The sequence below is a fragment of the Falco rusticolus genome, chromosome 3 (assembly GCF_015220075.1).
Source record: "Falco rusticolus isolate bFalRus1 chromosome 3, bFalRus1.pri, whole genome shotgun sequence".
Lineage (NCBI taxonomy): Eukaryota > Metazoa > Chordata > Aves > Falconiformes > Falconidae > Falco > Falco rusticolus.
In genome coordinates, this window is record NC_051189.1 from 55,218,477 (window position 1) to 55,246,042 (window position 27,566).

Genomic DNA, 27,566 nt, shown 5'->3' on the forward strand with positions numbered 1-27,566 from the left:
AGAGAAGCCATAAAGGCGTTAAACATACCTGGGTGCAAAGGCAGTCGCAAGGTTACTTTGGAACCATCCTTAACAAATACAGACCAGAAGAGGACTTCTAAATTTGCTTCTTTTGGAAATTTCCAAAATTCTAGGTCTGCAAAGCTCTGCACAGCAAAAGCTTCAAAGATGATTAAGTACAGATATCATACACCACAGAAAAATTTATTATCAGAGGTAACAGAAGCATAAACCTCCTTAAATATTTAAAAAGGCTTCAGCCCTTAACAAGGAAGTCTGCATGTCTCAAACTTTCGAAGAGCTACAGGAAAAATATGACTGGAAACTAATTCACTGTGCTGGAACTTGAATGCTGTATTTGGAAGCCATCTAGAGTAAATCCATCATACCAAGCGTACCAGTTACTCCATACGTTAGTTACCCTTTGGCCCCAAGCTGAAGAGCTTTTCAGCCTAACAGCAGTTTGCCCAATTGAAGGTAACTACCTTGTCCTACCATCCTTTGCCCCATCTGCAGAAGTAACAGCTTCCAGACAACATTAAAGTCTTAAGAAGGTAAGAGATTGGACTGAAGTTCAGCATATCAAGGTCCCAGATGAGCCTTATTTTTCTGCCAAAAAAAAAAATCCACTTCATTGAATCATTAGAGTTCACAACAGGTTAATGAAACATACTGGTTGGGGGCATGTGGGGTGTGTTCAGTTTTAATTTTTTTAACTTGCAATCTCTTTCAAAGCTTCAGCTAAACAGGCAGGAGGACTTGCATTTTTTGCAAGCACCATCTTTGTGTTTCTACCTGCCAATTCAGTAGAATTCCAAGTAGGGCTTTTTGCATTCATCTGCATGAAAACCTTCTTGCTTTTCCTACCAAAGGTACAATACACTGGTTTTATTTAAGGTATCTTCACACATATCTGACTCTTGTCTTTACCTTTGTTGGGGCCTTTGCTACAAGTGGGGAGAAGTGTATGCCCCAGCAGTACAATTATCTTTTTTGCAATACAGTAAACAAATTGCTTTTAGTGAAAGACTAGGAGGTGTTTGTTAAGTAATGGTTTTGCTCGGCAAAGCCTGATAATCTCTCTCCCCCCTCAACTATTCAATTCAAACTAGCTTTTTTTCCTTCTCTTAACCCCTTTACCTGGGAACCCTTCTGGGCATCTCCTATAGATAAACACAGCTTGCCAAAAAACAACTGAAAAACACTGAGGACCAGCCAGTTCTGCGGAGCTTAGCAGATTACTTGATTGGAATGTCTTGGAAGAAGTCCCATCAAAAGGTAAAGAGCATTTTCAAAAAAGTAGCAATGAAAATACGAGGGCTAGCTAACAGTAAGGCAACTGAACATGAACTCCCCGTGGTAAAACACACTGGCGGTCAAAACACAGCAGCTAAATAGGTCATGAAAATTTATATACATAAAATTTGTAATACAGAATTGGGTAATTAATCGAGATTCTGAGCAGAAGCAGGGAGGCAATATGCAACTCTAACATGCACCTAACCTGTTAACCTATGTTGGGTTCAGTTTTGGGGTCCCAAACACACATAGAAGTGTGGTAAAAAACAGAAATAATTCAGTGTTTAACTCTGGAAAGCCTGCCTCAAGTTGAATTTCTTCCTGTCTCATAAGAGGCGGGGGTGGGGGTGGAGCAGGAGTATCATTTTGTGCCATCTAGCATCAGCACACTTTTATAACTGTTTAATTGAACAAGTTTTGAAGTTCAGGGAAAATACAGATCTGCAACACTGTGATAAAGTAAGCCTTTCGTAAAAGGACCCAATCTTTCTTCTAGTGTACCTTGTACACCAGCTAATTTCATACAGGAACTTGCTTTGGCATGAATTAGAAGTATTCTCTATAGATACAGATAACTGTGTAGAAACAGCAGGTTCTCATGCCTGTTGAATCTTGGTCTAGAATACCGTATTTTCATTGTTCTTTGGTCAAAATGAACCAGAACTAGAGCTTGCCTGTATATTTCCATCTTCTGTAAGTCTGCTTGTCCAGATAAAAGTAGATTTTGAAGCAGTATTTTTCTACCTCTCCTCGGAAGAGTACAGATGCAAGACAGTATCGTATAAGCAACTACTCAAACTGTAATTAGCACAAAACCAACTCCCTGTGCTGCCTTTTTTCCTAAACTCCTAATTTATATAAAAATTTGTCATACAGTTCCTTCAGGATGAAGGATCAGTCAATATACCTGTAGTTCTTACTCCCAAATTTCAGTGAAGTCTACCACTTGTGTTCTAGGATGCCTGCTGAGCCAAAGATAAGCGTGCCAGTCAGATGCCACTGGCTGCCCAACTGCCTTAGAAGACAGTCAAGTATAAATTTACTTCTTAACCTTCGCTTTAATAATGCTTGTTTGGGATTGCGTAATTTTTCAGGAAAGGTATTGCTACCACTGTTAGTATTTTGTAATGATGACTGGAAAGGGAATGTCCTTTATAGGCTACCCTGCTCTCACTCCACTGACAGGTTCAACCAGCACTCTCACAACACCATGTATAGCTCTACCTGTATCAAGCTAACGCTTCCCCCTGTTCAAACTTCAAACAGTTACAGAGCTGTTTTTAAATGTGAGTATGATCAACTGCTGGAAAGACACCTACATTGTTGTAAACTGAAGAGGAATTCAATACAACATTTGGGAATTTTATTTAAGAATAAAGCATAACTAGAATATGAAACAAGCATTCGCAGTCTGAGAAGAAATTAAAGTGCTTGCTTTAGAGTAAATGATAAACATTTTTCAAAAGTGTAAGAATACAACAAATACAATTGTGTGTGGTTCTTTTTCTTTAATGAAGGACAAGTAAATTTGATGTCTTAAAAACATCTTAAACCTTGTTCACTCTATGGTTAATTTCAGCATGACACATGTAACTCACTTTCTAAACCAGGAGACTGTAATTATACTGGAAGAACAAAACCTGAGGTAATTGCTGACTAGAAAAACTTGGTTACAGAGTCACTTGACATCCCAGAAGTTCTCCCAGTACTTAGTATCATCTTGCTCGAGGCCACCAATTTAAAGACAAATTTGAGGAGCAAGGGAACAAAACTCATGTCCACATTTCTTTTAATTTTACTCAGAAATATAAAAGTGCAAGTTCTGTAAATTAACAACATTTACAGTACATCACAATAAATATGCCACCTTGTGACATCTAAAAATTCTAGTTATTTGAAATGAGTCATATTGAGATAGAAACTGCATCAACGTCAACAAAAATACCTGACCCAGTAAAGATAATCTTAACATATTAACTAGCAAGATGCATATTCCATTATTGCTATTAGACCATGCCTCCGAGTTCCAAAGTATAAAAACTTACCAGTTTACAGAAAATACCGTTGAAATTTTTCTCTTCACAGGCACAATCTAACATAAAAAAATAATTTTGACATTTACAACGTAGGATATTCTCCTACGAGGGGAGGAAAAAAAAATACAGAAACAGATAGTGCTATTTCAGTGATAATTCACTAAATTCACAGAAAAGCTGCAATTTCCACAGAGTTAAACTGTTATATGAATATATAGTGTCTTTCCATACGCGCTCCTGGCCTGGTGAGAACAACAGGCCTTTTAGTAAATTTACTACAATTTGCTAGCTACCTTCAAGTATGTAGACCCTAGATATCCCAACACAAATCGCATGCAGGTGCTTTGTGTCCTGAACAGCCTAGTCTCACATTATATCTAAGCAGTGTGTTTGAAAGGAACTTTGTCAGTAACTACCATTTCTAGCTATTTACCCTAGAACGGACTGTCTCTCTGATTTGCAAAACATTAAAAGTCAGATAGGACGAAATAAGATCTCAAGTACATTAAAGCCCATTTTTAAAATCGTTATTTGAATTCTATGCAGTCACTATATACACAATACATTGTTTTCTAGTCAAAACTTAGTTGGATTGACCAAACAAGGTTGAACACTCATGACTCAATATTACTGTCAAAGTTGAATAAAAACCCCAGTGTACTACCTGTAACACACCTAGATTATAGAAAAATAAAACTGCTTTTTTAAGAGTTAAGTGTCTCTCCTCTCCTTCACAAACTGCAACAGAAGTGTTTAACTGCTCTAGGAATGCCTTTCATAGCAGGAATGGTGTATATTTCTAGAGAGAAATAGAAGTGTCTCAACCATTTCATTTGGCCTACCAAATAGGACATTACTTTGCTCCTCCATATCAGTCTTGCTTTAGATTCAACCTCAAAAGCAAATCAATGAAGGTTAGGTGTGGGCAAGGTCTAAAACTTTGGCAACATATTCTACAAATAGGTAAGGAAAAAAAAGTTTAAGCTAAGGAATTGTTTAAGGCAACCTGACCAAAGTAAAGATAAGGCTTTTAGATAACTATTTCAAGGATATCGAGTTTTCTTAGCTTTGCAAAGTAACAAATTCAACTAACTTTCTGGTCAGATTTCCATTCATAAGCTTCTTTAAAAAAATATTTACCTTCCTAGAATATGATATTACCTGAATGTAGGAGATACTACATATTACAGGCAAAAGTAATAAAAAGAACTATAGATGAACACACTGATGGCCAAGTATTAACAATTATATGGTCATGATAAAAGTTTTAAGCTCTCCGAGGTATTTCAGTATTTTAACACCACAGGTTTGGAATACCATATAGAGACTTAGGATACCATAGTTATGGTAGAACCACCAAAGCAGATTTTTGGTTTTGTCTTTTGTTTGGTTGTTTTTTTAAAGTATTTTTAAAGGTCACTGCAATGAAGATGCGGCAGCTTGAATGAAAAATATGAAAATCACGGTATCTGGCTTAAGTATTTTAACATAATATTCAGGATATTAAGAGCAGAAAAAAGAACTGCCCACACTATAACTGCATGTCAAAGTTAAGTATTTGCTGGAATGTACCAGAAGCAGAGAATGTACCTAAATATTGACATAATTTATATGACAGGTAGGAGTTGGGTTGGGAGGGAAGGAATGAAAAATGGAAGGAGATGTAAGGTTTAAAATTCACACAGCGGTCATCACAAAGTCACTGACATAAGCCACTATAATTTAGTAAGATTTGCTTTTTGTGGCTGAACAGTTTTCTTCCTCCTGTGCATTAGCCGATGTGCTCAAAGGAGGAAAAATAGAAGGAAAAAAAAAAAAAAGTGTTCTGACTGTTCCCACTTCAACATTTACACCAATTACTTTTATCGTATCATTCTAATCAAACCAGAAGCTCTCCCCTTGGCATATTTTAGATCTGGACCTATTTTAAAATTAAAAACCACACCTGCCACGATTGTTGAAGTAAATCATGTGTGCTTATTTAGGCTCACCCACAGACGTACATACAATTGCATTCAGCTTGGTTTAAACAAAATAAAAACTGAAGAGTTGAAAACACAAGGTCACTTAACCTTCCTGGTTGATTTACCTTTAGTTAAAACTGTAATCTTTCACTAAGCCATACCAACTCTGACCATACTAGGAAAGTGTCTCTGGCACAAGTGGTTTTCAGAAGAAAAGCTGGTCTTCCCAACAGCTTTTTCTTCTGCTTCATCTTAAAGTGCAGAAACTGTGGGAACGGATAACAAGACTTCCTGTCCGTCACTGTGGAACTACTTCCCTTAGAGAGGCTAAGGCTGCGTGTATGCGGACATGCAATCTGTTCTCAAAGTCATAGCCAGTAAATTCCTCCTGGGAAGAAAATAAAAGAAAAGGAAAAAAAAAATAAAGAAGGAAACCACGTAACCATTAGCCTCCTTCACTTTTCAACGTGATGATAATTTTACTACTCATGCTTAAGAAGTCACGTTACAAAAGAGACCGAAGGAAAGAGGTGAACTGGAGATTGGATGTTGCAATATCCCTACATAACCCCAAGTAACAGGATTATTACAGAAATTTCAAGTTGGTGAAGAGAACAGAAAGCTTCCATTTCCAACATGCTGTTTGGATCCCATGTAGTTAAACAGCACCTGGCAAGTTCTGCAAGACCAAAAGCTCTAGAAAATCCCAACGTGCCCAAGGCAGGAACCAGTTGGAAGAGGCAAGGAGGGGAGAGTTGTTATTTTCAAACTTTCTGTAGCCAAATCTTAATTGAAACACTTGGCAAGGCTCTAACAGTCCAGGAGAGGTCACTAGTGTGGGCTAAGTGCTATGACTAACCTAGAAATACATATCTACATAATATACATAAATGTGTATCATATACATTAATGTATATCTACATGACAGTGTTGTAGATTACAGGTGAGGGAAACCGACACTTAACTGTACTCCCACTGCCCCAAATCCCCCAAAACCACAACCTCTCAAATGCCCTCATCTGAAAGATAAATCTGAAAGTATCTTAGTTTTTACCTTGGCTTGGAGAAGTAAGGTTTTGCCTCTTGGCACAGTCTACAAAAAGACAAATATTGCATTAGAAATGCATTGCAGACATTGCAGAGAGTATCTAAACATATGGCCTGGTCAGTCCAGAATAGCATCTTTATCTTGAAAACAAGGTATCCAACAGACAAAACCCTTTCAAATTAGCAAACTAGAAATACTAATGAGGCACCTAAAAAAATGCAGTATTATGTATTTCTTGTCTTCTACAGAAAAGGAGAAATTACTGCTTTAAATGCACATTGCTATTGGTGATGGTGAGCTACAATCCATGAGGAAAGAAATGAAGCTACAGATAAATGACTAATTGAGTAATTTTTGTTTCTTACCAGAAGTTCAAGCCATTTATCTACAAAGTAAGTTACTAGATTTTAAACATTAAAAGTTGTTTCAGAAATCTCAATTTCAAACCCTTAAGGAAAATATATGTATTTGCAGATTAATATTTACTACCAAAAAGCTCATGTTTTTTTTTTATCATGCAGTACCTTTTTATTTTAAGCCTTACAAATAAATAATCAACTGCCTGATAAGACAGAAAAATATGAATATATGTATTTATATTGGTTAAGTTACATTCAGTGTCTAAGAATTCTACAACAAAAAAAAACAACCTGTAAACTTCTTGACATAACCATATTCAAATCCTGAAGAACTTGATTAGAATTAAGTTTAAAACAACAAAGATGATTCAGATGACATGGTAAACCAAACACATAATGGTGAATAATGTCAAAGCAAAGTAAATTTAGTAACAGCATGGGGGGTTTTATACTAAAATGCATATTCATATCCGTATCTGTTACTCAGGTCTCCAGCATGCTCAGCCTCTCAGGCAGATGTGATTTGTAAAATCCTGTTCCCTTTTCTTTCTTAACAATTACAGAGCTCTCGCATGACACCTCAGCTAGGAAATGGAATTTTCTATAAAACAGCATCCACTCACCTGGAATTTTAGCTCTTGCTTTTCCCTATCCCATCCCCCTTTATTCAAGTCAAACATCATTTACCTCCCCATTGCCCAAGTGCCAGGACAGGGAGCTTCCTGCATGTCTTTAATGTACTAAGCACTACCACAGCTTCTCAGTACAGCCGCAAGCTGAGGCTTGCTCAGTCCTCAAACATCCAACACTAACCACATTCAGTTACCGTGTGCACATACTACATTTAAAGCAGCAGGGAGGAAGGAAAGACTGCTCCCACATTCTCAAAATCTTCAGATTACAAAAAGGCGTAGTGGGTAGCAAAGTTAAGAGACACGTGACATAATGAAATGTAAATATGAACATGGAAAAAAGGCAGCAGGAACATGGACTCAAACCTCCCTACCAGGCTTCAAGGCCCAGTTCCAAGTCACAGGGCAGCAGGGTTTTCAAAAAACAATTATTTTTAAAAGTGTTTTCTAGTTTTGTCCTTTGTCACAATAATAATTTCTCTTGAAAGATTTTCCTTTGCTTCCCTCTTTAAGGGGAAGGTTCAGCTCAGATTATTAAATCTGACAAGATCAAAACCAACTGAAAACAGAATCTTAAGAATACGGTATACTATCAGCCCAACTACTTTCTACACAACACCCAGTGATGTGGAGGTTCAAGTCATTACCCTGTAACCGCTTCCCCTACCTTGCAATCTAATTCAGGAAGCACCACGCAATGTGGCATAAACTCCAAGTAGTGGTATTACATGTCTGAGGAGGGAAACAGCACCAAGAGTGGTGCAGAAGTTGCCCTAGTTTAAGATTCTCTAGGCTCCCTAGGAGGCAGGGCACATACAAAGACCTGAACAATCAAAAGTATCATCAACCAAGCCATGCGGACAGTCTGAAAGCCAGGTGGTTTATTTTCATCTTCATCCTCAGTAACAAAAACTTCACTAGTCAGAGTGAAAGCCAAAACGCCAACAGAAGCAGCTTTAACAGAATTTAAATGACTGAAATCACTTTACTTATACATCCCCTACAATGAAACTGTATGATCGTATGTGTGCCCTCAGTCCAGCTAGGTTCCCAAAACGCAATGATGTGCAAGATTAGGAAAACACCAGTCTTAAAGCATGGGGATAAATAATCCCAAAGTAAAGACTTCTGAAAAACACCGTATCATTCCAAATAAAAGTTTGATCCCAAAAACATGGGAGCTATTTTAGGAAGGCATCAATTTCTATTTGGAGAGGATAAATACAGGTAAACTTTGAGCTTGAATAGCATCCAAGAGGAAATCAAATACATAAGGATCCTGGGCATTCACCACACTAAGTACCACCTGCAGACAACAAATCCCTACCTACCCAAGGCATTCTTGGCACGCCTCTGCTGCCACCAGCAGCAGGAACACTAAGGGAGGTGAAGAGGGAGAGAAGGCTTTGCGTCTGGAGGAGTAACAGAAGTATTGCCATACCCCAGTATTTCCATCTGCTGTTTCTATAAGGCACATGAGAAAATGCGCATCATGGCACAATCAGAGAGGTGAAAAGTCAAGTCTCTGGTGCTTTCTGCAGTAAAGTATTAAATAATAATCAAAACAATGTGGTGCTACACTCATCAAAATTCTTGCTTTACTGCTTCCTGTAGGTTTGCAGGCATGTTCATTGTACTGCTAGAGAAAGACACCACTAATGATCAGGAAGGTAACAACGGCCCTGAAGAATCCAAGACTCAGGCTCTGGTTTTTATGTAAAAATAAAACCCAGTAACAACAAAACAAGCCATTGCAGTGTTATCTAAGCTCCTCAGAATGTCCTTACAGCTCCCGGTATTGAAAAATTCAGACTGTCGCCTAACACACATTGTATGTCTTGGTTTAAAAAAAAAAAACAACAAAGTAGTAACTTACTTTACAGCAGGTATAAACCGAATTTTTAAAACTTAACATACATTATTATCACCTATAAACTTTGATCCATTGTTTGTATAGTGGTATTTTGACTCCCCACCTTAATTTTAAGAGTTTAAAAATAGGCTATGCTATTACCTCTGGATTGTCTAACAAAAGACAGCCAAGTTCATAGCAAGCATATGGCTGGACGTATAAGTTGTTTTGACGACACATTTCATCTTTAGCAGCTCGCTGGAAGAACTATGAAAATTAAAGACAAAAAAAGAAAAGACTGCAGTAATACATCAAAATTGATGGTTTGATACTTCAAAAAAATCCAGAAGTACAATTCAACATTAAGCACTAGAAATCAGCCCACAGCTAAAATGAGAATACATTAACAGTTTCCATTGGTAGAGATTCTTTAAGCTAGGACCTAGCCATTTTTACCAAAACTACTGTATCAAGGCAAAATTACTTGTTTGGATTTTTTACCAAGTAAATATGTTGACCATTTCAAGAGTTTTCCAACTTCATATTGAAAAACGTATTAGATCTTAACATCAGAGATGAAGTACACAGATTACTTAAGATATGCTTGAGAAAAGACCAAAAAAAAAAAAGAAAAAGAGAAAAAAAGATGTAAAGCCAGCATCAGCTCCCTTGTTCCTTATTGGATTCTGTTTGAGGGAGGTGAAAAATAAAGTTGTGCCTACAGATTAAATCCTGGAGCAGTGGCAAAAGTGGCAAAATTATTCTTTGATAAACAAACCTCTCAGTATCTAATAGGTCTGGAGGTGAAGCAGCAAATCTATGCTTTCGAAAGGTCAGTCTCAGAGTTTTGGTTTTTTTTAGAAAGTTGAATTTTCTTTGTTGGACAAAGTAAATCCAGCAGAGCAAGAACTTGCCCGTTCATCTTCCCAGCTTCCCCTTAACTCTTGCTGCTACAAGCCACTTTAGCTGCCATGTTCATTCAACAGAGCCAATTACCTAGAACATAATGAAGACACGCTAAACCAGAAGATTTGAAAAGAACCTGACATACTCTGTTGGAATTAACAAAACAGAATGATAAATAGCACTGAAAACTAATGGCTTGCTTAACACTCTTACTCAACAATACTTACTGTTCAACAGAATAATTCATACAATAGGATTACTGGTGTAAATTATCATTTAACAACTTACCTGAACAGCATCTTCAGAATTCCCTAAGCATTTGTGTATGGCACCAAGAAGCAAATTCCTCAAACCAACAGCCGATGAATCATCCACATCCTGACAAGCTTAATGAAAAGATTCCAGTAAACAAACAAGGTGGATTGAAATCCTTCCTTATAAAAGAACTGTGGTCTATGGTGACTTTTAGTTTGATGATTAAATTTAACCAGAAAAAGGAGATGCTAGGAACATTAATATAAATCGAAGTAATTTGGTTTCTTTTAAATACAACCCATTTTATGTGAACCTCATCAAGTAATGTGTCACTCATGAGAACAATTCCTAACAGGAATGAATGGGCTGAAGTCAAAGGCAGTTGGTGCATTCTTCTCACGAGGAGAGGAGAATCCATTCCTCTACTGGTCTTTGAAATACACACTAAAAGGTAAAGTTAAGAAATAATCACCACCTCCTGCTGTTATGGGAAACTGGTTTGTCCCAGATACTGAAAGAAAAATATATAGTCCAAGTTACAAGGAGCACAGGGCAAGTAGTTCAGACAAAGCTGATTGTTCTGAACTGAAGCCAAGTCACAGACAAACAAAAATCTGTCCTGGACTTAACCCAGACTAGGGTATTTTGGCATCACGGTTCTCAGTGCTGAGAGGATAAAGCTTATTTGCCAGACCTTAGCTGGCCCACAATCCAGGGACAGACTGTGCCTAAGTTGACAGGTGCTCTGATTCCAGAAAGACCTGAATCACAATGCACATAACTGTCTCTAGATTTATCAGGCTCCATTTTGATCAAACTCATTAGCACCAGCTCTGTCCAATCAAGGCCAGTTCCATGACGAGCCATTTGCACCTGCCTGCATGGTCCCCTCCAGGAAGGCCAGGGCACAGGGAGACCTGCAGGGCTTTTTGTTGCTTCAGAAGGAGTTGAACTGCTGCACCTGGAGCAGCAGCTCCTTTAACTTCACATTCTGCCTCATCTCCTAAACCCTGCCAGATCTTAACTAGCTCTGCATTCAGAACACAGTTAATCCACAACCCAAATAAGCCGCCTATGAATAACTAAGAGTAGGCTGCATGAAGAATTTGGATGTTACACAACACATGAGGCTGTCAACTCTCACTTGTACTGCAAGTCTCAATTTACTTGGCATTTTACTTACAGAGATACATGTGGATACAAATTAATTGCTGTAAGTCAACTTCCAGCCCTGAGGAAGTCTGGAAACTTACCCCAGCAAATTACACTCCAAGTGTTCAAGAGAAGAGGAAGCGAATACATATAAAACTAAATCCTCTACCATCTCATCATTCTTGAAATACACATAAGGCACAGCAATAACACTCATGCAGAAAATTTTAAACCAGGGATCACTAATGCAGACACATCTGTCTGTGTCATACCTAGAAAAAGTCTATCTCTGAATTTCAATCTATACTGCTATTTCACAATGAAACATGAACCACTGATTAGAAGCTTATACAAGGAAGATCACAGCTTCTGAATGTACCAGGACTACATACTCTTTACAACCTCTAAAGCTTATTGTTCTGAAGGTAAATGACAGACAAAAAATTCCCAAAATTTATTTTTACATAAAGTAAATCTAATTTTAAAGTCTTCAGCATTATCTTTGGGACTAGAAAACTAAGGATGTGAATGTAACCCGCTATCAACACACAATTTAAATAGACAAATTATCTTAAAATAAAACCAGAACAAAATCCCACAACCAGTCCTAACTCTCAAGTTAAAGACTGGTGGTTTTCTAGCTTAACATAAAAATTGTGTAGTCCCCAAAATTTCACAATTACAGAAAAAGGGAAGTATCTCAGTGGCAGACATTTTTTATTACCTGCTAATTTAGAAAATAAACCAACTTGAAATTGTTTGCAGAATGCAAACAAGACTGATCACTTGGATGTCCTGAAAACAAGATAAACACTGCTAAAATAAACTTCATGTGACATACATCCAAAGACATCTGGAGTCTAAGAAAGAGGCAACTATAAAATGCTCCTTTCACCTCTAAGATGGTCCCACTGGTCAAGATAAACAGAACCTTTGTATGATAGATGACCTCACAAGCTACATATAGCCTCTTAGAAGAGAGCCGACATCCAGAAACGAACTGCTAGGTTTATTTTATTTTTTATTATTTTGTAGCTAGGTTTAAATGAGTTAAATTCTGCTTAGTGACTTTGGACAGTAACTATCATGCTAGTATTTCGTTTTAAACAATGGGCAAACGTAACTGGTTAAAAAGCGACCATACATAGCAGGCAGTTAAACTTCCAAAAACCTAGAAAAATGGTAAAAATAAAGCATTAAGCTGAATCTTAATGGGTCATATTTTTTTTGTTACTCAAACTGCTTTGCTATGACACATGCACGTAAGTTTAAATTTTCATGCTACAACAATCAGCTACTCTGTGCAACAGAAGAAAATTACACACCTCATTTACAAAAGTAAACAAATAAAGAATAATATTGTACCTTGGCTCATATGCTGTAAGTTTGAGAGGGAACAGTTTGGAAGGGCTTTCCATAAGTACAATACTTCAATGGATGCCAGGACACAGAGCTCTTTGGTCGGCATTTGTTTTCTAAATCTATCTGCCTGCAAGGTGGGGAGAAAGAGGGGAGATCTGTCATTGATCCCTTTATAGGGAACACAGTATTATTCACAAGTTATACCACAAACAGCAATTCTAACTGTTTCATGAAAGCATCCAACAATTTTATGAAAATAAAGTCAACAGTAACTGAGCTTGAAGATGTTAAGACTAAAAAGCAAAATCTTTCAATTAATTTAAAGGCTTATATATTGACCACAACCAATGCTTCCTTGTATGCAGTCTGATTTGTTTTACTGTATTTCACAATCCCAAGTACACACTGACTGGATGCTGAAATGGTAACATCTGCAAGATCATCAGTGGGAGATATTTCCTGGACAACTCCTAGCTTTCAAAACAACTAAGGCTTTGACAAACAAGACAAGATAAAAAGTAGTAAAAAAAGGCTAAGCTAGAAGGAAAATTACTAAAGCAACTACAATATAATGTATTTTTATCTTTAACAATTACTGTAGTTGTAAAGCAAACAGCTAATTCACATTTCCTTTGCTAGGTTCTTACAAGACATGACGCTATTGTTTTCCCATCTGAATCCATCCCACTAATTCTTATACACAGCAGAAATTCTTATACACAGCAGAAAACAGATACATCCTTCAAAAATAAATATTGGTAAAGAATTCAATAAAATTACCAAGTGTAATTATTGTACTGAAACAAGTCAGCCTGAGCTAAACCAAACCTTTTTCACTGAAAATTGTTCAATCTGATTGTTTTTTCTTTTGAAAAGCTTCTGAACTTCCTTAAACACATTCTGAGCACCACCGACATCACCAGTGGCTCCTTGACACACTGTAACAACACAGAAACAAAAATGTGTTAACACTACTGGGATATGAAACAGGAAGAATTAAGATTAGATACCATACAGTCACAGCAAAAAACACACTCACTTCCAGAAAGGATCCAGACCAGGGATTTGACAAAACATGCAAACTCCAACTCTCCCAAGTAACCTCTGTGATCATTAACAAGTCAATACTTCTTTTTCATACCCATTAAAGGAACTAGTATCACCCAACCTCTAAGGATTTATTTATTTAATCGTTGCAATACACTATTATATGACCTGTCACTACACAGGCAATCAGAACACATTGGGTGCAGGAGGGGAACATTCATGTACGTGTGCACACATGCAAGTGTACATTATATAAACAAAGGAAATTATCTAAGTGAACTCTGGCATAAAGCTGCATAAGCGGCAGGCAGTGTGGAAGGCACTATGTACACTACTAAGTTTCCAAAACCAAAACAGTGCCAAAACCTTACCACATCACCGATTTATCATTTATCTAATACAGTGAATATACTCACCTGCCGTTAAATAAGCATAGTAGCACTGGGACCACCTGGATTCATTTTTAAGCCTTTCAAAGGATTCAAACGCATCTTTGAAATTCATCTCTATCATGCTGCACCAACCTAAAAGCAAGACTAATTTAACTTCAGAGAAAGCACGGTAATTCAAATTTGGTGTCAACATTACTGAAACAGAGTCTGTTATGAGAGCTGGAGCTAGTTTAACAACAGTAACTGGAAAACTTAAAAATAAAACAAATTGATGACATACATTTAAAGCCTGATTTAAATTCACTGGGAAATGTTGAATTATAAGAATCCATACAAAATAATGAATCTACTTCAAACCAACAACAAATCTATACAGACACTAAAAGCTCTTTTTTTATTATTTTTAAATAATACCATATTTTTGTCAGAGGCTGAAACTTACAAAGGTACTACTTTCTCCCTTATTCTTCCCCACTGTGACAAGATCCCTTAAGGAGTCACATTTAAAGCTTGACGCAAAGTATCTTCTCCAATATAAAGGCTCGTACGCAAATTAAGAACATACAGCCTATATCGCGACTCATAGATATAGGTCCTGCAAACTGTGAAACAGACCTATTAGGTTTTGGCACAGAAATGGTGATTCCACAGACAAATTCAGATTAATTAATTCCTCATTTTTAATAATATTCTGTAGGTGAACAGTTTGCCCTTGATTCTGCAGTCTGCTCTCTGATTTTGTATCACCTTATATCTGCATAAAACAAAAACCTGTTGAATTCTACTTGCCCAAACAAGACAACAGGATTATCACCATAGCCCATCCAAGACAAAAGGCTAGTATTCTAAACCCTTTTTTAAAATCCTAATTTAAAAAAACCAAACACAACACACTTTGTTCACTGAAGTTGCTAGTCTAAACTTGAAAGTGAGCTATTTATAGATTAAACATATCCAACTTACCTATTTCGTATAAGCAGACATGTTGAATCTCCCTTTGGTCTGTTGCAAGTTCCAAAGCGGTATGAAATGAGGTCAAGGCACTATTGATTTGACACTAAGAAATGTGAGAGAAGAAAAAAAAAAAAAATATTCAGATGCCCGAAATCTGTATTTTTTTGGATAATTTGATTTCGATAAAGAGAACATTCAGACTTTTGTTAACAGGTATTTAAAATAACTATATGGTTAAAAAAAAATAAATGAAGTGTCTTACAGATTGCACCTCTGGTTTCATTAGATGAAGGAGGCACAACATCCCACCGAGAGGAAAACCTCAAAATTCATTTCAGACTCCAGATTATTTTAAATGAGCTAAAATCCACCATAAAGCTAACCGTTTGAAGAAGAGCTAATACTAATTCAATATACCAGCTCTATATTGCAATTCCTTTGGCCAGCTTCTTTCCTCCCAGCTTTCTTGACCTGATCACTTCTGAATGGAAATATGGGCAAATTATGAGAACGCCTTTATTTACGACAACAAACAAGCATCTTAAAGAGGTCCCATGGTGGACTTTTTTCCATGTATTTCATATTCATGATACGAAACACAAAAGAAAAGCTGACCTATAAGAGGCAAGGAAAGTAAAAATCACCAATACAAAGCAACTCAATATTTAAATGAAACTCCAGACAATGCAAAGCATTTGCTTTGTAAAGTATTAACAATCAGTTCTACCATGTACAAGAGTAAAAATTAAAAACATATGGTAAGAAACTTGCACTCTAAAAGTCATATTAAAAGAGAAATGTAGGACACCAGTTCAAAAAAGGAGGGAAGGGGATAGTAGAGGAGTTTAATAACGTAGTAATGATCAGCAATAACTTACAGCCAGTTCAGAATCTCTCTCAACCTTAAAAATCACTGGCTGCATTCCTTCTATTTTCTATTAAGTCCTAACCTAAATTAATTGTGTTTGTGCAGTAAGCTTTTGAATAATCTCATTTCTACTCTTAATGACCATTCCACCTTTAAAAGTCTTATTTTTAGTATCTGCCAATAAAGTTTAACTTTATGCACAATAAAGATATCTTTAATATTTAATTTTATTTTTAACTATTTCACCTTCTTCCACATCCCTCAGTAACAACTTTAAGCAAAATTTAAACTTTTAAGTTGATAGAGAATTCATAAATGCTGCATGACATGAAAGAAGACATATAAGGAAAAAAAAAAATTTTAATAAACTCATTACCAACAGCTTAGCAAAAAGAGGCTGACTGTTTTATAAAAACTTGAACGATAGCTCTTTTGACTACCTTAATTACCAGTTTCTGCAGTCTAGCATGGGACTTCTCCGTAACACTCATCACAAAGAGGGGGATGCAAATCAACATTTAATTAGTTTTATACAGACACACTATATATCCCAATATGACCTATACCCACTTCATTAGTGTTCCTATATTTATTTTCACATACAATTGCGTTGATACAACAGAAGAATCTTTAAGTAAAAGAAACCCTTGTAAACGCAAATCTGTCATCTACGCAACCGTAACTGAATTAAAAAAATCCTGCAGAAATCTGCAGCGTTGTATCTTAAAACCACACAGCGCTCTAAACTGATTTTGTTAGATCTTTCTTGTCTCACCAGGGAGAACTTTCACTTGCTAAGTAACAATTGATCTGTAAATCATATATATTGCATCAAGACAGCGCAAATGCCAGCAAAGGGATCCACTGCTGTACCAATATAAACACTGTACACTTAGAAAATAGAACAGCAATTAGACTAAGATGCTTGTTGGCATAGCAGAAGCATATACTACACAGAAAGACAGGGGAGTTGTATTTGCCCTTAAAGTTACCAGGGAGCCTCCAGCAACATACACCTTGTTTACTTTTGAAGCAGCACATTCTCTATACTACACATTACTCAGCTGATGCTGCGTCACCCCAACATGACTTCCTAGAAAGCAATGAGCCCAGTCTTACAGAAAAAATAAAATCAGGTAACATCAGCTTAGAACTTTATCTTTGAGCTAGGAAGTTTAGAAATGCAGTAAACCGATTTTCTGAGGAAAACGCAAAAAAAAAAAAGATCTAAATATTTAGTCCTCTGTGAAGATACTTTGCCTTCTAAAAACCTAAAAACAATATGAAAATATAAATCACTTATTTGTAGGACATGTTATTCCACGCAATGACTAATGGCAATTACATCACTGCCTGCAATGCCATACACCAGCCTGGGGCCCCACATGAAATACTGACCACCTAGCAATACACAAGATCAGTTAGGTGAATAGTCAATCTTCTATAATCCATTTCTCTAATTGTCTAGATCTCTCAAACGTTTTAATATCTGCCTTAAGTTTAAGCACTAAGTTCAGTAAAGTATGTTTCTGAGACATTCCTTAATAATTGTAGTTTCAATCATGTCCAGGGATTGCGACAACATGCTAAAACATGATTTTCTACTCTTAGCGTTAACTCTTAAAATAAATTATTATCCATTTACTCTTTCAAAGAAGAAACAAACTATCAAGTCCCAAGAGTCTGCAAGTGTTACTTCATGGCTGTCACCTGAAATTGATGTTTTTGAGATTTCAAAAAAATATATACACACACACACTTGTAATTCCTTCAACAGGCATCACTCATGTCTCTCTTGGACACAATACAAAGACAAAAAAAAAGATTAATTCATAAAGTGTTTACTATACAGACCTACATAACCATGAAGAAGATTATTGAAGCTAATGCGAAAATCACAATCTTACATTTCTTGACTTCAGATTAAAAACAAAGACACAGTGATTCACCGACTATGCATCTACAGAGCTTCCTGAGCTAAGGCAGTTTCCTGAGCCAACGCACCTCTGCAGAGCTCTTCTGAAATCTCAGGACACTTTCCCTCTCCCAGGACCTCTCTATTCTTGATCAGCACCATGAATTTGTAAAGCTTTTGAGTCATCATGCTCGTAATTAAGAGGAACACAGCAAACAATATCTAAAAGGGGACAATTTACACTGGAGGACACTGTAGCGGAATTTCAAAGCCTGTATTTTCTATTCCTTAATACCCCCTGCCACCAATTTTCCCTAGACATGCCACAAAATCAAAACATATTAAAACTAGGTTTCTGTATTTTATAGCCTAGAACAAGTAACTAGAGGAACCAACAGACCTCCTGAAAAATAAACCTTGACATTATGCAAGCCCTGAAAATTTCTTAAGACATTATTATGACTTCATTCCAGAAAATTCATTTAAGACTTTTCAATGCTTATTACTACTCTTGCCCTCAGGCTACTTTTGCATGCCATACCCTCCCACCTCTAAATAAGGATACCACTGATACCAAGATGTCTACAAAAGGTAACTAAAAAAGCAAGAGTACTTGTAAGTATTACATTTAAGCCTGCAATAACACTGCATATTTTCACCAGCCCGCACATCAAACACACTGTAGCACACCTGCTTTGCCTGTCAGCTGGAGTATTTGGTACTTTTTCCTTCACTCTTAACATGCACCTATACCAACTGAACTCTATAGATCAAGCCTTAAGTTTTTGTCCCAGCCCCAGAGATTTCTTGTCATTTATGTATACATACCCAGAGTCCGCTCTCCATTCCAAAAGAGAAGCAACCCTGCCCAGTTCACAATTTTGTCAAACACTATTTTGGCTTTATACCCTTACCACTCTCCATATGAAGCTATCTATTTAACTATTTCTAAGTGGGGTGATTTGTACTATTTAAAAAAGCAGGTGGAATTTTTTAAAAAGTGTTACTGATTAGGAAAACCAGAAAAAAGAGAAAGCAAAATTGCAAGCTGAAAAGCAGAAATATCTAAGATTTAGACCACCACCTTTTACTCTACCTTCTACCATGCTACGACTGTGCCTACCTTTCACTACTGGCCATGATACCACACTCCAACACTTTAAGTAACAGTTTCAAAGTAAATTGTTATTAACTAACAATTACTAGACTGGGTTTCAGACCAGTGGGTTTCAGCAGCTATTATACTGATTATATTTTTTAAGTACCCTTTAGGCATGAGTATAAAACATTATTCTCACTTGGGTTTAGTAGCTTCAACTTACTTGAAACATCATTACCAGCTTTAGTGGAAAGTATTTCAAAGATAGAAATAGACATTCACATAGAAGTACCTGCGAGGCTGGAATATGTACCACACAATCCTAAGTCAAGCACAGCAATAGCTATGCCCATAAAAACAGCCAAGTGAATTAAACAGAAGTCAGGAAAACCACTACTTTCAATACGCAGTCTCTTAACCACCTCTTTGGGGGAGGAGGGGGGGCACGTTTGATCAGCCTACCAGTGCAATCTTTAACTTTCTGGTGCACTTTCGTTCCAGCTTTCCCAGATCATCCTCCTCTCCTTTCCCCTAACTCATTCATTTCAATAGTCTCCAAACACTTTCAGACTTCATTTCTCAAAAAAATGTGAATCTGGGAAAAAAGTTGAAAAATAATTTGGTCCACATTTAGAGTACCTGTTAAGGCTGCCACTTAGAAAACCAGTCTGTTAAGGCTTTTATTGACTAATACTCATACATGCTTTTTGGTGCACGAAGCATTATGCAGTTACATGTTCTTCATTTGCCTTTCACAGCACTGTCACTATGAAATCTTCCTTTCTCCTCAACTACCATCTCCTTGGCAATTTTCTCTTTTGTCAGATCTGTGTCTCACTGTCCAGTCTTGCATTAACTGCTTCTGTCTTTTGAAGTGTTCCCCTTCCTCTAGTGTCCATGGCTGAATTATGCTTCTTAATGTTTCTTTTCTCCATAGAAAAAAACCATACACACATAGCATACAGGTGTATGCAGACTTGCTAACAGAAGCTGAATATACCATCAGCTCAGCTGAAACATACCCAAAACATATGCAGGAACAAAGGCTATAAAAGAAATCCAATGGACTGAGTGCTAGTAGGCTCCAATACAAAACCTACACTGACCATTACTGATCCGAACTTCCACAAGCTCTTCTGTGTAACAATGTCTAAGCTGCCTTTCATCTATGTACAATTAAATGTTATCACAGAACTGTTAGAAGATAAGACATTGAAGACTATAAAATCTATAAGCTTCAGCACAAGGTACCCTTTTAAGTGGATATAGGTTAAAGCACGACTTCCCAATTTCATTAAACCATCTGAAAATAATATTCTCATGTCTGGTGGAAGGAATTTAAACTTACCTGTGTATTAACAATTTCAAGGAAGACCATTTAAACATTCCCCAGACTTTGCAAGTGCTCTCCTCACCCACCTTGGAGATGAGGTTGACATTTAGATTATAAATTAATATGTTGAGTCATAGAGTACGTATGCACTTCTGGTTCAGAACGGACAACGGACGCTCTAAGACCCATGCCCGGATTTGAGACATGTAACCACAAGTGTAGTGGCAGTGGCATGGGGAGCTGCACTGGATTTCTGCACACCAGTCACATATCTGCCTTTACTATGATGCCAACAACATTTGAATAAATGAAGCCTGTAAATCCATAAGAGTCTACAGAAGAGCCAGACACATTTAACCAAAGCATTTAGACACAGCAAAGCCTCAGTGATATGGTACCACTTAAAGCAATGACGGCAGGGGAAAGAGGCTGCTGAATGGAAAAAGGTTCATGCAAACAAATACCTGAATAGCAAAGGAACATTGTAATTCCTGTTAGTAATCAATAAGCTTTCTGCTGACTAAAGTTCCAGCTACGCAGCATAACACACAGGATTTTGCCTGCCTAAGCTAACTAACTTTGTTAATATGGCCACACTGTCTCGCACACAAACTATTTCACTTGGAGTTAAACTTCGGTATCTATATACGACATCTTTTAATGCACAAATACTACAAGACAACGTGTTAAGAACTCTCCTTTGAAACATAATGGTACTCCAGAAATGGACTGACTACACAAAACTGACATTCATCCCAAACCTATCCTCTGTGTTTACACATAGGAACATATACTGTTTATTGACAACTTATGTTTACGCTTTTGTCCTAGCTTGCCCTGCAAGTCAGAAGAAAGCAGTTGAATTTTATTCTTCATTACACTAAACGTGGGGGGGGATGACATTCTGGTAGTCAACATATTTACCTTTTTAACTGCACTTGCATTCATTGTGCAGCTATTCCTAGCAAATCTGATTTTTACCGTAAGAATGGAATGTGCATATACTTGAACAAAGACCATTAAAATCTTTCCTACTTGGAAAACAGCAGTACTTCTCAAAGACTGACAGCTTGCCTGTGCCAGTGGAATTCCCCAAATGCACTCTTCTTTCAGAAAGACAGTAAAAAAAAAAAAAAAAAAGAGAGAAACAACATCCAAAGCCCATGCAAGAATATACCTGCAAAATCTAATAGGCCACTGAAGCCTGTGGCTTTGTTCTATTATTGTTGCTACTTCCCTTAAAATATTAAGCTGTATTTGAGAGGTAATTGCAAATGCTAGCAAACAGCAACCACCAAATATTAAAATCTGGATTAGCTCTTTTCATTATGATGCTGAGATGAAGAGTTTGAACATTCTGGGTTTGTGCTTTTGTGTTGGATTTTCTTGTTAATCTAATTGCTCTGGAAATATTCTGGTCTGATGAAAGCAGCAGGTAGGAGTTGAATAGTTTCAAGTACTCGCCACCATCTTGTATTATCAGAGATTCTTAAAGAAGTACTCAGCCAAAACTCATGAAGCTGCTGCAGTGTTTGAATAACACTCTGCAACAGCATTCACAAACACATTTTCAGTGAATACATTTCTGCTTGGGTCAGAGCTCACCCTTAGCAACAGAAAACATCCTGGTTTGACCTCTTAAAAGCAAAAGCAGTTATTTGAGGGAAATCATTGCAGAGAATTAGCTGTATATGAATAATATATAAAATGAAAAGAGGAAGATAAATGCTATGTACTCAGCAGATAACACTCAGATTTTAGCTTGACAAGCAAAACTGAAATAGCTATTTATACCACAAGAAACTCGTGAGTGGCCAAAAGCACTTCCTTTTAGCATAGAGTTACAAATGTATCAAGTAACTGAAAAAGAATTTCCAAGTGCCATTAATTCAGATAGAAGTAGTGGATGAGCAGATTTGTCCTGAACTTGAAACTGGGAAGGAGTTAATCCTTTCTTCTTATCTTCCCATGTAACTATATTCTCACTCACAATTTGCTGAAGCTTGCACAGTTTATTCACATCAGAAAAACATAAAATAACAAAAGGTGGGGAAGAGAAATCTGTCAAAAGGAAGAAAACATGCAATACCTCTAATCGCTGTATCCTTCCCTTGAAGAACATAAACAGAGAAGAATTTGGATAAGCAGATTCTTTTTTTGCAAGAATTTCTTTTGCCTCTTTCAATCCTGCCTTGTTATCGCTGCCATCAAGGGCAAAAAAGGGACGAACAACTGTGTGGTACCACAAAAGAGCTAATCTAAAAGAAACATAAGAGTAAAAAGGATTACAGCTCGTAAACAGAGACTGAAGGATAACATCCTACACAGGCAAGTTTTTTAAATTACTCTGACAGACAAAGAAAGATATTAATCTTTTCTTAAACAACCTGGCTTTAAAACAAACAACAATGCTATTGCTATACAGCAACGTACTCCTAAACTGCACCTGAACATACAATTCAGTGCACATGACCCAAAGGTAAGGTAACAATCAAGCTCAAAGCATCAAAGCAGTTCGGCCTTTAGAACTCTAGATTTCAGAAAATAAAAACCCGACAGGAAGACTCTGAAAACAAATTGTTCATTGCGGGGAGGGACGGGGACGACTGACGACACACAGGACATGACACACAATATGACAGAGGGATGACCCAAAAAACAAAACTAAACACACATCAGCAGACACACTTGAAATCAGTATCAAAAAGAAACACATCCAGTGTTCAGGAGAACAGACATCTATATGACCTGCATCACTCCTGGAAACAAAGGCAGAGCACAAAGATTTCCAAGACCATTTGAAGGAGGAAACACCTCCAAAAATACCATTTTTCTTCCCCAGAAAGGAGAAAAACCCCAAATCAACAGGAACACTTAATCTTAACCTTTCTTAACCCATCAGAAATCTGATTCTTCTCCTCAAACAGAAGAGACTTTAGCTCTCCTGTCAATGTTTCAAAAATGACATCTGATGGTACCTGCAGTAGGTCCAGTAATAAAAGCACTGATTTGTAGATAATGGGATAATAAACCCATTTATGAAGGCAGTTTAAATTAGGTCTGGCTAACCCTTCGCCTCATAAGACCACCTGAATGCAGTACAAAGGCTTGGGGAAAAGGCTACACAAAAAATACTCTTCCAAAAAGACTCATTTTACTCAGATGCTAAAACTAAAAATACACAGGAAGAGATATTTGGCTGTTAGTAAGGATAAACAGCTAAGTGAGATCAATGACTCATACAACACGGTATGCTCTCTATACCAGAGACTATAACTCAGGTAAATCTACTCAGCCTTCAAGGAGTGCTTTTATTTATTCTGCTGGCATATAAATTAATAGACATCACAATAACAGGTACTGAAGAATACAGTGAAGAGCAAACCTCGAATACATGTAAATAACTAACAGCAGAGATACCTCATACACTCCGAAGTGATGAATTTACTAAAACATGGCATGTTAAACAACAAACTACAAGTTTATTTTACCTGCTGTTGTTTCCTTTAAAGCAACATGACTTTTTGGTTTTGACTTTTTTCCAGTTACTTATTTTTAGTATTAAATTATCTACCAAAGCATTTCAATATAGCTACTCACGTAGCTAAAGGGGCCTTCATGTCCTTACTTTCACTTGCATACATCAGTGAAGAAAGCCCCTGTAGGCGGTCTCCAGGAAAACCCAGCAGGTTGATGATTTTGAGCAGGTTTGGGGGCACCATGGATATGCAAAGATGAAAAAGTCCATATCCAAAGCTAACAGCACCTTTCAGTCTGTTTAGCGAATCCTCCGTTACACCTTCTGCAGCAATATGATTATCATTTGCAGCATCAGAAGTCAAGGATTCCTGAGTTGTTTTCTTCTGATATATTTCCTGAAGTGTATTAATGTCCATATAGCACTTATTGTAAATTTTCCAGGCTTTTCGGAGTATCCACCCACCTTTTATGTATGCTAAAAATCAAGGAAAAAAGTGTTTCAAGGACATATTTCAGAAGTAGAACATACTAAGTAGCGAATGCTATTTCACAAATCCTAGGATGCTCTATTTGCATTAATTTGTTCTATAAAGGATTCTGTAATAGCTACTATCCTCTCAAAGAGTTCTGTTATACTGGGCACTACAAACTTAAACGCTTTTCAACCACAGACTTTAAAACAGCATGCAATACAAAGGGACTTCCCTTCAGCTGTGTAGCAATTCAACTGTCTAGCAATTCAACTGTCAGAAAGAAACAGAGAAATGAAAAAACTCAATGCTGGATTCTGCTCCACTACAGAATAGAGATGAAATGGCTGCCTGACAGAGAGAAGCAAAGCTCTAGGAAGAGATTACATCTCTTAAGCACAAATAACGTTAAAAGACAGTTGATGGGAAAATACCGAAGCTCCTTCCTTTGGGTTATATAATAAGGTTTTCAACACCGTAATTTCCCTGCCCCTCATACAAACACAGCACCTTACAAGTAAAGAAAAAAAAAATCATAGGAAAAAAAAGAAGAATGAATAAATGTTATGGCTTTAAAACATTTTTCAGTTGCCTAAATTTCTCAATTTCAAATGCAAGCTGGGTACCTACATTTCCCTAAAAATCTGGTTTGGGGCATTCTCAGTTGAAAATGAGGCAATTCTCAGTCTCATTACCCTCTCTACAGGGGGTAAAGAAAGGCACAATACACCAAAAGATGAAGATGTCCTACTTCCCTATTCACACAGCCACACATCTTGATTATGGCACATCCTTGGATAATGGTAAGTGGTAAACAGAAAACAACACTGAATTTACTTGTACATATTAACTGTAAAAGCAGACACCAGCACTTGTGTCTCTGATAGGAGCTCTGAGAGTTAGGAACTGCATTGACAAAAGGAGTTAACTAAAATGAGAGAAAATAAAAGCATGGTTACAGCAGTAGTGTCCTAAACAGGTATCAACAAATTTGCAGAGATCAGTGTTTTAACTGATGCCAAAATTAGATCACAACAGGTGCAGAGTGTCAAAGAAAAGCAAAATGCTTTTAATAGCAAACCATTTTTCATAAGCCTTTGAATCTTTAACAAAATCCTTCCAATTACAACAACAACAAAAAAATCATCTAGGCAAAGTACCATCATAGACTAGATTACCTCTTTTTGGATTCTTGTTGTATGAAGAGGGGATGGAGCTATCTGATAGTCTTAAGAAAATGCACTGAGAAAGACTGTAGAATTTGTATTCTCAGTTTTGACAGAAGGGTTCTGTCAACATGAAATTAAAGTACTAAAAAATTAATCCTCTATCTTGACCTCCACATTAAAGTGTTATAATAAAAAAGTAAACCTCTACCATGATTCAGCTGCACTACAAAACTAACATTACTTCAGTTTTAAGCAATTAGGTCACTTTTTGGCTGCACAGAATATTTTAAAAGTTATGTGGTTCATTCACCACAAGATGAATGTTTATACAACAATGCACAGCGATGCAGCAGACTAATAAGGAAAAACCCACATTTTACTTATCCTACAGATAGTGTTTCTGCTAATAGCTAACTAATGTGTTCTGATGCGTGCATCAAATCGAAAGGATACAATGTGGGAAAAAAGTATAGTTTTAGGCTTTACTTCCATCAGTGTGCTCTCATTTAACAGTTCACTAACAGCATAACCCTAATAGATTCAATACACTAAGATAAAACAATCTAACAAATCAAAATGACTTTGACTTTTTAAACATAAAAATTAAATCACGCCCAATCACTGAGCTGATTTCCCCCATGAACTTCTGAAAGTAGGCAGATCCACAACAGCAGTGGTAAATATCAAGAAAAGGTAGTTCAATATTGCTGTGGGAAGCTAATATAAGTTGCTGTGTTGCTAATTTTATGATTTGTATAAATTTATAATTTGTAATACATCCACGAGGGTGGAAAATAAGATCTAAAATGTGTGAGGCATATGAGAAAGCAGCTTGCATGTCATCATATGCTTCTTGTCAAACTGTTCCAGGAAGAAAAACACAAGACATTTTTTACTCATCCACTGATTAGAAATATTTGTCTGCCTCTGGAGAAAGCCTTTTTTTTTTTTTTTAAATTACTCCTTTCAATAATCTGGTTACTATTTCTGTACAGAAACACAATATAAAAGAAAGATGTTTATACATAATCAGAAAGATAATAAACTGAAACAATAGATGCAATAGTTCGGCAACTAGCAGTCACTGAAGTGGCATTTAACCACCTGGAATATTAACTACAGATTTCAGGTGTATTTTTCACTCAGTAGGCTAACCCAAATACAATGCATGTTCTGAAGTGGGTAGCAGAGCACTGCAGTTCTCTGAGACAAGAGAGAAAGGAAACAGACACCATCCTCAATAAAAGCTTGCAGGGAAAGGGGGCGGGGAGGAAAACCCCCACAAGCGAAAACCTAGAACTGCATCAAAAATTTTAAGAAAACTTCCCCGCAGCACTACACACACAGCAAACAGAAATATCCCCTGAATTCTTGCTAGCTAGAGCCAAACATATTCTTGATGCCACGGCCTGGAAGAAATAAAGTCTGCAGATCACAAAAAGCATTATGTCCTTGACTGAAGGTCTTAAGTGTTATTTTAAATAATCTGAATGTTATTTCCCTGGTTCCTTCCAGCTGGCAGCAGGGTTTTCACTGACAAGCTAGTCTGACTGCCATCTCTTGGTCTTCACTGATTTGGTAAGAGCCTAGGAATGCGCTCACTTTGTATACAACCTTGATCATATTTTCTATGAATGAAATGGATGAAGGCATGTTTTAAGATTACGCAAGAGATCAAGGAATGCAAGAGAACATTAGAAACAGCTTTGCAGCTGAGACAAGGAGGTCTGTATTCAACACAACAGGATTAACCTCTTTGGAATGCAAGGACACGCTCCGGTGACCAGAGAATAAGAACTGATTTAGTAGCTCCATCTTCAACACACTTCATTTAAAATTACTTTCACTGGAAGTTAGTCACCTCCTTGAGTTGTCATGAACATAATGTATATGGGACATTAGGATTTTCCCAGTGGCTTGGACTTAAAAGCCTCTTATCTTGCAGGACACACAAAGCATACAAATGCTACCCGT

General features: G+C 37.0%; 1 protein-coding gene across 1 annotated transcript in view; it reads right to left on the minus strand.

The window, feature by feature from the left end:
- Window positions 1-27,566, minus strand: part of TTC39C (tetratricopeptide repeat domain 39C) — a 40,918-nt gene that overhangs the window by 268 nt on the left and 13,084 nt on the right. Inside the window, exons 5-14 of the mRNA XM_037380674.1 lie at window positions 24,074-24,428; window positions 22,563-22,731; window positions 15,268-15,361; window positions 14,329-14,436; window positions 13,694-13,803; window positions 12,869-12,992; window positions 10,385-10,482; window positions 9,353-9,457; window positions 6,354-6,392; window positions 29-5,687 (exon numbers count right to left, since the gene is read on the minus strand). Of these exons, the coding sequence (XP_037236571.1) occupies window positions 5,598-5,687; window positions 6,354-6,392; window positions 9,353-9,457; window positions 10,385-10,482; window positions 12,869-12,992; window positions 13,694-13,803; window positions 14,329-14,436; window positions 15,268-15,361; window positions 22,563-22,731; window positions 24,074-24,428 (1,292 nt within the window). The 3' untranslated portion in view covers window positions 29-5,597. The remainder of the gene's footprint in view (window positions 1-28; window positions 5,688-6,353; window positions 6,393-9,352; window positions 9,458-10,384; window positions 10,483-12,868; window positions 12,993-13,693; window positions 13,804-14,328; window positions 14,437-15,267; window positions 15,362-22,562; window positions 22,732-24,073; window positions 24,429-27,566) is intronic.